A 14,788-nucleotide genomic window follows, 5' to 3' on the forward strand; every position below is an offset into this window, starting at 1 on the left:
TCAGTCATGGCTACACAGTCCATGGTGTAGGGAGGGCATGATGGCAAGAATGCCAGGACCATCAGGCACCCACCTCCCTCCCTCCCTCCCTCAGTCATGGCTACACAGTCCATGGTGTAGGGAGGGCATGATGGCAAGAATGCCAGGACCATCAGGCACCCACAGTCAGGCTCAGGAAATGAGTGTTGCTCCCTCCCTCCCTAATCGGTGGGCTCCTCTGCCTACAGAGAAGATGGCCTAATACCTCCATCTAATCTAGGTAACCCCTCACAGACAAGCCTCCAGGCTCCTCTGCTAGGTGGGCTTGTGATCCATGACGACTAAATCCAAGGTTTGAAATCTGATGTTAACACTTTTAATTCCATATTATTTATAGTTAGGATTTGCTAGTAAAATGAAACACTATACCTATTCCTTAAAACAAAACAAAACAAAACAAAACGCCATGATTAGCTAGTAAGAAATGCTGCTGTGGGGATCTGTGGCCTGGGAAAGCTGGTTCTCTCCAGAGTGTTGCTTTCGTCGTCGTCTTTACATGCTTTTTAATGGACTGCTTTCCTTGTAGTATGGTATCCTTGAGAGTTGGGGATTAAGCAGTCTTCTTTAAAAAATAAAACAGAAACAACAAAAAGACTTCACCCACACTGGGACCCCAACCCAGACCTTCCTACCAAGTAGACAAGTGCTTTGCCACCCAGCAGCACCGTCTGTCCCCAGCCCCAATTTCCTTTAATGATTACTTTGTGCTGCAAGTTATAAACTAGAGAGATCACTGATGGTTGGTATTTGAATATGGAACATCTTTACATGTGCTGCACTCTTTTTCAGTGGCTTGTTTTATTTGGCTTACTAACCTTAGGTGGGAATTAAGAAATCTAGAGCCGACAGCATGCAGATTTGTGCAGTTTTCCTAGCATCAGAGGCCCATTATAGATGTTTGTGAGCCACATGTGGTTGCCGGGAATTGAACTCAGTACCTCTGGGAGAGCAGTCTTAACCGCAGAGCCATCTCTTCAGCCCTGAGCTGATCTATTCAACTTACCTTTGTTTTCAACTCTCCCACCGCCACAGTCTGTAGCTTTAACAGTTTAGTTTAAATGGTCTAGAGATATAAGTCTTTTGTATTTATTATAAGCACACAGAGTGCTATTATAAGGGTTTTCAGAAAGCATGGGGGGGTAGGAAAAGATTTTTATAGGATTAGATGAATTTTTGAAGATGATAATCCCTGGAAAACGGCAGATTGAATTTTGATTACCGTTTTCACAGATCTTTAAAATACAAGCATACCATAGGTCGTCAAACTTCTCACTGCTATCTTGAGAGACTTGTGAGAACTGAGGAGCGATCAGAAGAGGAATTCCTAGCTGTCTTTGTCTGGGTTATAAAGTCCTGTTGTGATTGGACGGGAAGTAAAAACCATCGTTTATTTTCTTCAAGTGTGATTGGCTAAGATTCTTTTCTTTTCGTGGTCTTTTCCAGTAACTGACTCTGGAGCTTTCCGTTTTATTACCTGACTATGTTCTAGTACGCGGAGTACTCGGGTTGGCTCTGAGACAGTTTGTGAAATTTAAGGATGTCGGTAACAGCTCGCGGTGGAGTGTCTAGCGTTCCTGTAAGAAGGCGGCACGAGGTGTAAATCTCCGAACTGCTCCAACACGGAATTAGAATTGCCGCCGGGAGGAATGCTGGTTTAGAGCCGCGGGCCGCCGAGGGGGCGCGGTGGGGTGGGCGGCGCGGCTCTCCCGGGGCCGCGCGGGGATCCGGGCTCCTTGACAACGGCGTTATGTGTTCGCACGGCCGTCGCTCCTGACATGCGGACCTCCCGGAGTTGGCTCTACGACCGCGCGTGGGAGCCGAGCCCCGTCCCCGCACTCGCCCCTCCGAGGGGGCGCAGACGGAGCGGCAGAAGCAGCCTGGCTGCTGTTCCTCGGCGGCCACCTCTCGGGGCCGCAGCGCAGTCCGTGGGCGGCACTACTTGGCGCGCCCGCCGACGCCGACCCCCACTCCCCCGCCCGCGGAAGGACACGCGGCGCGGCCCGAGGGGCGGAGGGGTACCGGCCGCCTGAGCGGCCGAGCGCTCATTCCTGTCAGTTTGCCTGTGGGCCGCGCGTGAGGTCGTGGGCGGCGCGGCTTCGGGTCGTCGAGCGTGCAGGGGCGCTCTCGCTCGTGGGCCGCCTCGTCTGCGGTCGGCTCCTCGGCATGGGCGGCCGGTAGGAGCGGGCCGCGCTCGTACCCGGCGCAGTGGCGGCCATGGCGGTGGAGACGCGGCCCGAGCTGGTGGGGAAGCGGTTCCTGTGCGTGGCGGCCGGCGAGGACGCGCGTCCGGAGCGCGGGCAGAGCGGCTGCGGGCGCGGCTGGCGGGCGGGGGTCATCCGAGCCGTGTCCCACCGCGACCGCGGCCACCCGGACCTGGCGGTGAGAGCTGGCGGGCGGCGTGTGGCACGCCCCTCTGCACGGGCGGGCGGGCGGCAGGTGGGGCGGGCGGGCCCTGCAAGGGGAGCACTGGCTGCCACGGCCCCGACTCTGAGCTCTGCGGGGCAAAACCATCCTGCGTTTGGCTTTCTAGCCGGAAACGATGGGAATGTTTTTGGTATGAGGGGTAGTCCAAATTATTTCTCCTTTTCTCCATCATTTTGTACTTTGTTAGAAACGGACAGCGCTTTCGGGAACTCCGGCTCCTGGGTTTTGTATGGCTTCACGAAGGCTAGAGATAGTGTAAATTAGGGGTTTGAAGGGCGTTTAGTACTTCTAAGTAGCCTCCCCTACATTTATCAGTTACATAGGACACTGTCAGTGTTACCTTTCAGGAGAATAAATGTGTATTTATGATTTCGTGCCAGGATACGTTCTTTTGGTCGCAAGCGCATTCTCATAAGGGAATGGGATTGAGTGAGTAGACTGGAGATAAGAGAGTTGAGTGAGTAGAGTGGGGGTAGGGAATATTAAAATATTCCCCCTTTGCATTTAGATCAAATCCACCATAAAATACAAAAATAGTCACCATTTTGATATAGTTGTTGCAAGTTTCGAGTATGTTCTTGCAAACTGTTCCTATCTGCTATCAATTCCATAGTTCCCCACGCACTGTATTATTAGTTTAACCGTGTAAAATAGGCTTAGTTGTGAATGCTTATAAGAAGAAATAAAAATAGAGACAATTAACAAAACTCCGCATGGTAATTCTTTGTGCAAAAGGAAAAAAAGAACCCTTAAACTTTACTCATCTTAATGCTTACTTGTGATAGCTTCACAAAGCCATTGCTTTGTGTTTGTGTAAAGATGCCAGAACTCATTTCTCTTTCTGCTTTGATAAGAAAATTGAAGATTTTACGTGGAGGATACCTGGATAGTGGCCTAGACACTAAAGCAAACATGGAGCAGAATTATGTACTGTACTGTGTTCCTATATACATGAGAATTAGGAAATTATTTTAGATTAGATAGTATTGGAGACAGTCAAGTTCTGAAACTGTTTTTGAAAGGTTTGTTGGAAAGAAAGGGATACAGAGGGTACAAACATATTCCAGTTGCCCACCTCCCTTATTTTTCCAAATAGCAAGATAATAAGGTGGTTGCTTAGAAGTAACAATTGTCAGGCAGTCACTGTTTTGAATGGGTGTAATCCAAAAACTTGGGAGTGGTGTGGGAAGATGTCAAGTTCCAGGCCTGCTGGGGTTACAATCAAGACTCTCTTTCTCTTTCTATATGTAGTTATGTATATGCTGTGGCTCACAGCAGTTGATTGGAAAAAAGAGAAAGGAGTTTCAGGAGGTGACAGATTGTTTACATACATTAAACATTCCTCTTGATTATTGGTTTATATACCTTAATATATCAACATTTCATTTTATATAAGTTTGAATGGACAAAGATCCATGCTGAACTGAAACTGTGAGTCGTTTCTTTCCTTCAACAATTTGGCAAGTGATTTGTTACTGTATTTCAGTTTTTATACTTTTTTCAAGGATTCCTTATATATTATTTGAACCTATGAAATGTAGAACGCTTTAGCACCAGTGTTAGTGTAATTTTACGTTCAGCCACAAAATGCTCAGTTGGCTTTCCTTATGGTGTGCCTATTGGTATTGCTATGGGAGGGGAATTGTCTTCTATAAACACTGTGACTTCTGTATAGTATTTCTTGGGGATGACAGAAGTAAGATTTTCTAAGATGAAATTTTGCCTTGTTGTCCAGGCTAGTCTTGAACTTCTGTACTCAAAAGTGCTTTATGACCCAACCTCTCAAATAGCAGGCAAGTGACGTAGGCAAGCATGTACCACTGAACCTGTCTTGGATTCTTGAGGTGCAAGCTATTATATTAGGTCTTAAATAATGCTGTACACATTTCTTTATGCACTCGAGGTTTTAGTCACCTATTTAATTTTTTGGTGAAAGTAGTGTATTGGTCAAATGACTTAATAAGCCACATGACTAGATGATCATAATATTTATTAAGTTTTTGACTTGTTAATCTGAAATTAAGAAAATAATACAGTATGTCTATTTTAGCAGATAAATTTGGAAAGGAATAGGAATGTGCTTTCTTGGATGTATTTTTCATTAAAAACTGTATTATTAGCCTAGGGTGTTAATAGTCTTTAAACTGAGCACAGCAAGCAAATATGAAGATTTGAGTTTGACTCCCCCAGAACCTACCTCAATAAAGGCAAGTGTGGTGGAGCACACTTGAAAATCCAGCCCTGAGAAGTCAGAGACAGGCAGACTCTTTGGGGTTCCCTGGCCAGCAGGCTGGCATGCAGCCTAGCTGGCTCTACAAGTTCTAAGCCAGAGAGAGATCCTGTCTTAGAAGAAAAAAGAGAAAGGTGGCCACTAGCTGTGCCAGTTTGACAATCTGAGTCTGCTCTTTGGATCACTTGATAGCAGAGGACCAACTCCTCCATACAGGTTCTCCTGCACGTAGGCAAATGTTTTAACAGAAGAAGGCATCAGATCCCATTACAGATGGTTGTGAGCCACCATGTGGTTGCTGGGAATTGAACTCAGGACCTCTGGAAGAGCAATCAATGCTTTTAACCGTTGAGCCACCTCTCCAGCCCCGGCAAATGTTTTAAAAAAGTAAAGACTTTTAAAAAAAGTAAATATGTTGAAAACAGAAAGGTTTCTTACATGTGAGGAACAGCAGCTGGGATTGTCCTCTGGCTTCCATTCACAGTGCACACATGCATGATCTGTACACAAGCATCTTGCGCCTCATTGAGGTGATTCAAGTGTGTTATTGAATTTTCAAGTTAGTGGTTGCTAATTTGACAGATCAGTGATAGGTATGTGATATTGCTATGAGTTAGATTCGTATCTTTACCTTTAAATAAAAGCGCTTGTACGAGTAACTTGAGTTATGTAATAAAAAAAGAACTTCTTAGTAGATATTAATTTGTTAGATTATTTCTTTAAATTCTCCATATATAGGGAGTATATTTGGTGTTAATTCATGTATTCATTGCTTCTATGGTGTGTTTATGTTTGTGTGTGAGTCTGTCTGTCTGTGTGTGTGTCTGTTTGTCTGTATGTGTGTGTCTGTGTGTGTGGTTTTGAGATGGCATCTCTTTATGCAGTCCTGGCTGTTCTGGAATGTTGGGTAGACTAGGCTGTTCTTGGACTTAAAGAGATCCATTGTCTCTGCCTCCTGAGTTCTAGAATTTAGTGATTCTTAATGCTACTAGAATAAATCTCCTGTGCAATTATTGTTGGATTTGAGCAGAGTCTCAGTCTCAGGCTTGCCTGGAGCTCACTGTAACCGAGGCTGTCTTAGAACTCATGCAGTCTCCTGCCTTCGTTTCCTCAGAACTTGGATTACAAAGGCCCTCCAGAGCCTGAAGGCTGGCTTGTTTCTCCTTGGTTTTGCTTTGTTGTATGTTTTGGTGCATTTTTTTTTTTTTTTTTGGTGAGTTTTTGTTCTGCTGTTCCTTTTTGGATTAGTATCTAAGTACACATGACTAAAATACTCATGTTTGGTTTATATGAGAATTAAATTTTTCCAATCTTAAATTTTGTCTATAAGTTAATGCTGTAACAATGATGAAGCCGATAAGTTTTAAATTTATCATCTGAAGTGTCATTTACGATTCAGTCACTAAATTTTACACGATAGAATCAGAATTATGTTAGAAATATTTTAGGGACTTGGTTGTAGCTCAGTGGTAGGGATTGTGCTTCATGTATACGAGGCCCTGGGCTTAATCCCCAGCAGAGAAAGAAATATTTTAGAACATAGCCTTAATCTTTTAGAGTGCCTCTGTCACGTGGTTCAGTGTCACACAGTCCACTCTTGCAGAAGGGAAGCTTAGGAGTCACCGTGAGCACCTCCTCCTCTCCCGTGCTTTAACTGAATGTGGTTTCTTAAGGCTCTGTGCAGTTGTAGAATGGACTTAATCTTCCCATGTGGGTGGAAAAACTACCTTCTCATGGAGAAAACACTGAGTGTACAGTCTTAAACACTCAGTAGAAAATTTCTAAGTGCTTACATTGGGTATTTGTAGTCCTATAAAGCTGCTGTGAATGGAAGTTGAGTATTTGTAGTCAAAGCTCTCATTTTATGTACTAGACAGAACATGTAGTTCTGGGATCTTAGAATGTTTATTGAGCTTCACAGATAGTAATTTATTAGTCTTTTAAATTCCCATAGTTCAGTGATAATCCTGTGAAAATGGTTGATATTTTTGTATTTTGAGACATGGTCACACTGAGACTAGCCTGGAGCACCCTATGTAAACAAGGCTGGCCTTGAACTCACAGAGTTGTTCCTGCCTCTACCTCCTGGTATCTGTGATAAGAGCCATGTGTCACCTTGCCTGGCATGGTGTCTATTTTCTTAACCTTTTAAAAATAAAGGAACTTGAGAATTTTGAAATCACAGAACTAGTAAGTATCAGAGCAGGGATATGAATGCAGGTTTCTGATTCTGAGACTATTGTCTCTTGATATTCTTCCATATTGCTTTCTTCAAATGGCTTTTAGTGTGCAAATTTTCAAAATTCAAACATATTCCCTTTAATTTTGGAATATGTGTGAGGGTGTAGTTGTTACATTGAGATAAGGTCTTTCCTTTATAGATTTACTTACTTTATCTGTGTTTCTGTTACATGTATGTATATGCACCAGATCTGGTGCGGCTGCAGAACAAAAAAGAGGGTGTTGGGTCCCATGGAACCCATACATAGCAAATCTGGCTATAACTGCTACTTTCTGGTTCTGCTTTGGTATTATGCTTTTTTTTTTAGAAGAAGGGTCTTAACTAAGTACTAAATACTCTCACTAAGTAGCCCTGGAACTTAGTCTATAGGCCAGGCTGTCCTTGAACTTGCAAAGATAAGTCTGCCTCTGCTTGTCCAGTTTTTGGCTTTAAAAGGCACGAACCACCATGCCCATCAACATTGTATGTAGTGCTTTTGACGCCAAGGCATATTTCTTCATGTTGAGTCTGAAATTAAAAATTTTAACTCTAAAATGGCATATTTTAAGCAGTAAGCAGTCATCAATAGTAATATAATGTAGTAGCCTAAATGCAAAATGTGTGTGACTTTAGTCATGTCTAAGGTTTCATTATCCCTCCTAAAAAGCATTGACTTCTATTGGGCTTTGATGTGTGTGGATTATCCCTATTGCCATTTTAACTGTTTCAAGCCTTCAGAACATGCAGGTGCTCATTACAGCACTTGTATTGGAAATGATACTAAAGTGATGATAGCTGTGTACAGAGAAGAGAATGAATGAAAAATACATTTACTGTCTTAATAGCTTATTTAGTTTTTATCTCACCTCCTTAATGATTTCCTTCCTTCAAAAAGTTGGTGGTGTTGCTAGTATGTATTGAGTGGCGTTCTCAAAGTCCTTTTATTTGCTATGTTGATGTCTTGTATAGAAATGTATATCTAAAAAAAAAGAAATGTATATTTGATGTAAAGGAGTTTGTTTCACATGTCAGAGAATGTTATCATTGTAGTGGAAACAGTGAACTAGTAGAATACATGTTAGAATTTTTGTAATCTAGGAGGAGGTCTATGTAACTTAATTCCATTTTGTGAGAGAGAGGATACTTAGACTGAAACATCTGTTCCATTTGTTAAAGCCTCCTCAGATTCAGAGGGTAGCAGAGAAGGAAGCACAATGTATGGATATAGTTATGTACTGTCATTTTTATTTTATAAAGATGGCTTTGAAACTTTTTAGTGTAGGACTTCCCTCTCCTTCCTTCCTTCCTTCCTTCCTTCCTTCCTTCCTTCCTTCCTTCCTTCCTTCCTTCCTTCCTTCCTTCAAATAGAGCCTTAGTATCCAGAGGGATACTAAGCACAGTGCTCCCTGAGGGATTTGAGAGACATTTTAGGTGGCAAACGCTTCCTCCTCCTCCTCCTCTTCCTCCTCTTCTTCCTCTTCTCCTCCTGTTTGTACTTAATTGTACCATATCATAATTTAGCCTGTTAAAATTCATATTGAAAATAAATACTTAACAGGTCTTTAGCATTTCCGTTGTATTCTAAAATGTTTTAGCTTTTAATTAACAAAGCTAATCATTGTAATGCTAAATTGAATTCTTCTAAGATAAAACAGTTTATTCCACAATGAGTACTTTGAATATGCTATATGGCACATATATGAATAAAGACATGATGGCAGCATGCTTTTAAATCTAGCATTTTGGAAACAGAAGCAGGTGGATCTCTGAGTTCAAGGTGAGTCTGGTCACAGAGTGACTTAAAGGATAGCCAGAGCTACAAACTAAAATCTTCTCTAAAGATTTTTTTAAAAAGATTTATTTATTTTATGTATATGAGTATACCATTGCTCTCTTCAGACAAACCAGAAGAGGGCATCAAATTCCATTATAGATGGTTGTGAGCCACCTTGTGGTTGCTGGGAATTGAACTCAGGACCTCTGGAAGAACTGTCAGTGCTCTTAACCTCTGAGCTATCTCTCTAGCCAGAACCTCTCTTAAAAAAAAAAAAAAAAACTATTTATATTTTATCTTTCCATTGATTCTTAAGCACATAATCATATACTTGCTTTTAGGATAACTACTAAGTCCTTTGAAATACAAAGTTGAGGACAGTTCAGTAGAACTTAGAAGAATCTGATATACATGATTGGAGTCATTCATTAACAACTTCTGCGTCTTGTATTCATTGTTGTCTCTTAGGGCTTTTTTGTGCACAGCGAGCATGCCAGTAACAGACTGAGAGTGGCTTTGGGACAAGGGCTGGAGAGATGGCTTAGTGCTTAAGTGCAATCTCTGTACTGTTTTACTGGTTTTTGTTGTTGTTGTTGTTGTTTGTTTGTTTGTTTTTTAAGAGAACCCAAGTTAGGTTCCCAGTACCAATGTTAGGTGGCGTACAATTGGTTGCTATTCCAAGGGAATCTTGGTGCCCTCTTCTGGTTTCTGTGAGCACCTCACCCCAGCATACAAACTCACATTCAGACAAACATATATACATAAACATTTAAAATACTAAATAAAATAAAAATACCTTTTTTTTCTGTGCCTCATACCCACGTACTTGCCCGCTGTTGTATAAATACCAAAAACAGTATGAAAAGGTACGTCTAGAATAATGTTTTTTTCTTTCTTTATTTTCTAGTACTGTGATTTGAATTTGGGTCTAATACGGGGTAAGCAAGCAATCTACCAATGATTCATATCCCCATCTTTCTGCTTTTCTTTAAAAAAAGTTATTAATTTTAAATGTATCTGCCTGGAACTTGTCTTTTCTCAATGATTCTTAACCTTCTTAATATTGTGATCCTTCCTTCATGTTGTGGTGATCTCCCACCATAAAATTTATTTCTGTTGCTCTTCTGTAACTGTAATTTTGCTACTGTTATGAGTGAATTGTTCTGTAAATACCTGTGTGTTCTGATGGCCTTAGGTGACCCCAAAGTCCTTTGACCACCAAAGGGGTCATGGCCCACAGATTGATAACTGCTGGGCTATTAATTTATCCTGTGCATTGAATAGATGATTACATCATTTTTGTCCAGGTTTCTTATAGATACCCTTAACTTTTTTGACTCAGATTTTATCCAGATGGTTAGCAAAGTCTTTTTTGATTCCACTTTCAGAATTTATCTAGAACCCCACCATATTTTACCCTCCTTTCCTATACTAGTTTAAATCACCATTGTATTTTACCTAGATAATCCTTTATTTTTCTAACTAGTTGTAGTAGCCTGGACTAGAACTAGTTTTTGTTAAGTGAATACCTAACTACCTGTCTAGTCTTCCATACTCATAAAAGTGTGTAGTATCTGTAGCAGACAGTCAGCTTCTGTTCTTTCTGTGATCACTCTCAAGGCTTCTGAGCTGCTTAGTGTAGATGCTTTGTAGTAGCCTCAAAGGCATTACCACCATACTCCATTTTGAGGTTATCTTCTGTCACTTTTCCTTATGTAGTGGTCTTATATGCTATTCTCTGAATATGCTTGTTGTGGTCTTGCTTTATGATCCTAAGACGTGCGTTTCTATGTCAGATGTTCTTTCCTTTCTGCAAGAGTTCCTCACTTTTTTTTTTTTTTATTAAAGATTTATTTATTTATTATATGTAAGTACACTGTAGCTGTCTTCAGACACTCCAGAAGAGGCGCCAGATCTCGTTACGGATGGTTGTGAGCCACCATGTGGTTGCTGGGATTTGAACTCTGGACCTTCGGAAGAGCAGTCGGGTGCTCTTACCCACTGAGCCATCTCACCAGCCCGAGTTCCTCACTTTTAAGTTTGTTGAAATAACAGCAGATTTACCATTTGTGGCTGACTCTGGAAACCTTATCTAAAATCCACCATTTTTTTCTTCCTCTGTTTACTTTCTGCTTCTTTCCTCTGTCGTAGTAAGTATTTTACTTGTTTTCAGTCACTAGAATTGAGCTACCTTATAAAGTGAGTTGGCTTTGATACTTGCTATAGTCTCCATGCCTGGGGCATTATTTATCATATAGTAGGTGTTTATTGATTTAAAATATAGAAATGCCCTAGAGTTTTCTGATATTTATCTTTAGTCTTTAAGAGACATTAATAACAACAACAAAAACTATTAACTCAGTGAAAGAGAATTTTGTAATATTTATGAATGAAACTAGAAAACCCAATTTTATATATTGAGTTTTAATAAATGTGTTTAAATATATAAATATTAAGTGTTAATTAAATGGTGGACTCATCCAACGTTTAAGAAATCAACTCATCAGTGGTACCTGGAAAAGAGATGTTAATATATTCGGCTAATGTATACACAGTTGTGGCGCTGTAAATGTGAATTTGTTTTCTGTGGTTTCTGATGCAGAGCACTTAATACTTGAGGAATTTCTTAAGCTAAAATAGTTCTAGTTGAGTCTTGTTCTGTGAGAACACCCTTGGTAGTTTCAGGATAAGGATTGGTCACTGGAAGAACCACATCTTGATTAGACATTGAACTTCCATCCTTGCTCCCTAATTCTCAAATGATAGGAGAGGGGCTAGAGATAGTTCATCCTCAATAGCCATGCCTTACCTGTGAGAAAGCAGCCATTACAAACCCCTAGATGATAGATAGGTTTTGGAAAGCTCCCATGTTGAAGAACGCAGTGTATTGGAAGGATGGGTATAATGGTGCTGGGCTTGAGAATCCTCCTTGTTCTTTGTATAATAAAGTAATGAGAGTAATTATTCTTCCTGAGTTCTTGTAAATTGTTCAATAGCTAAACCAGAGAAGTGGGGTGGTTGTGGAATTTCTGATTTTTATACCTAGTTAATTGGCTGCAGAGAAGTGTGAATAACCCTCTACTTCCCTGTGGTAACTAAAGTGTAGGCAGTGCTGTAGGAGTAAGCCCCGCCCTTATTTTGAATTGGAGTGTCAGCTTTATAAAAATCTTCCTATGCATGTGGATTTCATTCTACCCTTTTAAAATATTATACCATAATTTTCATAAAACATTTGCATAACTTTAGTCTTTATACACACACTGTATTAATAGTATATGCTATGAGGACTGAGCTTTTACCCAGTGGAGTTTACACCTAATACTGGGTACTCTATGTTGGATTTAAATAGTAAGAGTTAAAGAAGTTATATTGAAGAAGATCGGATGTATTTGGTGGCAGGAGGGAAAGCACCCCCAAATTAAAGATTATTTACTTTATAATAATACAGTTACACTGCATGTTGTAGATATTAAAGTAAAGGGTATTCAGAGAAACAGTGGAGCGCTATTGCTGATAGTGTGCATAGTGGCCAAGTTGCATAAAGGGCAGGCTCTCTACTGCCCTACTGTTGTACCTACTGACTAGGAGTCCAAGGCTCTGCTTGGCACTTGCAGAATTGTGTGCCAGTGTTTTCTTTTTACGCCCCTGTTTGTGTGTGTGTGTGTGTGTGTGTGTGTGCACGCGCGCCCCACCACATTGTTGAGGTCAGAGGACAGTGTTTTGGAGCAGGCTCTTCTAATGTGTGTTCTGAGAAGCCAGTTGTCAGTCTTCGCGGTAAGTTCCATACCAGCTGAGCCACCTTGCCAGACCTACTTTTTTTTTTTTTAAATCCTTTTTCATCTTCTGTAAGTTACATTTGGAATTACAAGGCACCTATTGGTGTGCATCCTATGCATAACACACTTCTCATCAAATCCAAAAGAGCATGCCTGTCAGCAGCACTCGGGAAGATGAAGAGGGCTGAGAGCTGGAGTATAAGTACAAATATGTACACACACAAAGTTGTGCTCACATACATCAATGTATGTATATAGTTGAAACCATGTTGTATGTTGTCCTCTCTTTACTAAGAGGAACTGATAACTGTTTCACACTCAATGAGGGTAAAAGTAGGAGGGAATGAGGAGCTAACAGGCCCCCAGATTGCTTGTTTATTTCTGCCTGGCAACCTAGGATACTTTACTGTTTTGCTTGTTCGCTAGCAGACAGCTCTTAATGAGGTGGTTCTTGGACCATTAGACAGTAGTTTTGTTTGCTTGTTTGTATCTCATTTAAGTACTTTAAAATTATTTCCTCTTGTAGAAGATCTTACCAGCTGCAGTGACCAGTCAATTATTGTGCTTATTAGCACACATATATAACATTCAGAGTATTGTCTAACAAATAGTATTTTGTAATATATAAATTTTAGATACACTGAATTAAGTAAGTTTTAGACTATAGTTTTGAGTAGTTGAGCATATCTATTCATATTCAGGAAGCACAAATTGGCTACTCCCCCTCCCAAATAAATAAATAATTAATTAAATAAGTAAGTAAGTAAATAAATAAATAAATAAAACAAAGGACAAAGAAGGTCCGGAGCATATCCACTCATATTCGGGAAGCACAAATTGGCTAAAAATAAATAAATAAGTAAATAAATAAATAAAACAAAACAAAGGACAAAGAAGGTCCGGAAGATATGTGTTGGGTGATAAGGAGGTGGGAATGGGGGATGGATACATTCAAAATACATTGCATACATGTATGAAGTTGTCAAAGAATAAGATTATTTAATAAAATAAAATTTTAAAATGCCAACACTGCTGGGCATGGTGGCGCACGCCTTTAATCCCAGCACTCGGGAGGCAGAGGCAGGCGGATCTCTGAGTTGGAGGCCAGCCTGGTCTATAGAGTGAGTTCCAGGACAGCCAGGGCTACACAGAGAAACCCTGTCTTGAAAAACCAAAAAAAAAAAAAAAAAAAAAAAAAAAGCCAACACTAAAAATGTAAAGACATGGAATGAGCAGAGTAGAATATTAAGGTTAAGGTGATGGTAGCTATGAAAAATCTGAAGAATTTGAAGTGAGATTGAATATGATGATGAGAACAAAGGAGATGGGTGGGGCCATAAATAGGGGTCTGTTAGATCTCCTTCCAGAATATGCTTACATGAGTTCATTATTATCAACTGGCTACTGTGATTTTTGTGGATGATGGTAAAAGGAAAACTGGATAAAAAAGGGGAGTAGGTTATATGAAAATGGAAAGTACTGGTATAAGAAAGTATAAAATAAAATAATTACGAGAACTTGGATTGAAGGTGAGTAGGAAGGGATGAGAGGATCTAGTGTAACACAGTGATGGAGTGCATGCACGGTGGGATCAGTCCTAGGACCAGAAGAGGAAAATCGTCTGCAGGCATCCGTAAAGGTGATTTCCACCTCTGTTCCTAGCTCACTGAATGGCTCCTGTGTTAGCTAATTTTCTATGATAAAACCCCATGAACACGGTCGCTCGTACAATAAGCATTTATTTGGTTGTGTGGCTATAGAGGGATAAGAGTCTACAATGGCAGAATAGAACAGAGGCATGGCACCTGCAACTGGAAAGCCAAGAGCTTAACCTCCTGAACCCTAAGCAAGAAGCAAAGAAAGGGAACACAGCTCTCCTCCAGTACCACACCTTCAACAAGGAAGGCCACATCTCCCTAAGCAGTACCAGGAGCTGGGGATCCAACATTCACTTATGAAAGTATAGGTGACATCTCATTCAAAGCTTAGCTCCTGTCTATCTAGTTGTCTCAGAAAGATTCAGTAACTCCCTGATTTGCTTATGGATTCTCATCTGAGATGTTCTCATGTCTTAAAAAAATGAGCTGTTTTTCTTGTAGTGATTCTTTAAGTGTTGATGGGCATGTGAACTGGTTGGTGATTTTTACTGTGAGATTTTCTTCTGTAGTTCTGCTAGAGTCAGCACACACTTCTGGAGACTTCACATTGCAGCTGTTTAGGGCAGTTCTTTTTTTTTTTTTTTTTTTTTTGGTTTTACGAGACAGGGTTTCTCTGTGTAGCCCTGGCTGTCCTGGAACTCACTCTGTAGACCAGGCTGGCCTCGA

At 40.7% G+C, this 14,788-nt stretch overlaps 1 protein-coding gene across 5 annotated transcripts in view; it reads left to right on the forward strand.

The window, feature by feature from the left end:
- The window catches only part of Jmjd1c (jumonji domain containing 1C), a 155,257-nt gene that overhangs the window by 29,218 nt on the left and 111,251 nt on the right, over positions 1-14,788 (forward strand). For 2 of the 5 annotated variants that reach the window (XM_029482355.1, XM_021173857.2), the window contains exon 1: positions 150-2,418. The exons of the other annotated variants lie outside the window; for them this stretch is intronic. In XM_029482355.1, the coding sequence (XP_029338215.1) occupies positions 2,254-2,418 (165 nt within the window). In that variant the 5' untranslated portion in view covers positions 150-2,253. Of the gene's footprint in view, positions 1-149; positions 2,419-14,788 lie in introns of those variants that run through there. 5 annotated transcript variants of the gene reach the window in all.

This window comes from Mus caroli, chromosome 10 (assembly GCF_900094665.2).
Source record: "Mus caroli chromosome 10, CAROLI_EIJ_v1.1, whole genome shotgun sequence".
Lineage (NCBI taxonomy): Eukaryota > Metazoa > Chordata > Mammalia > Rodentia > Muridae > Mus > Mus caroli.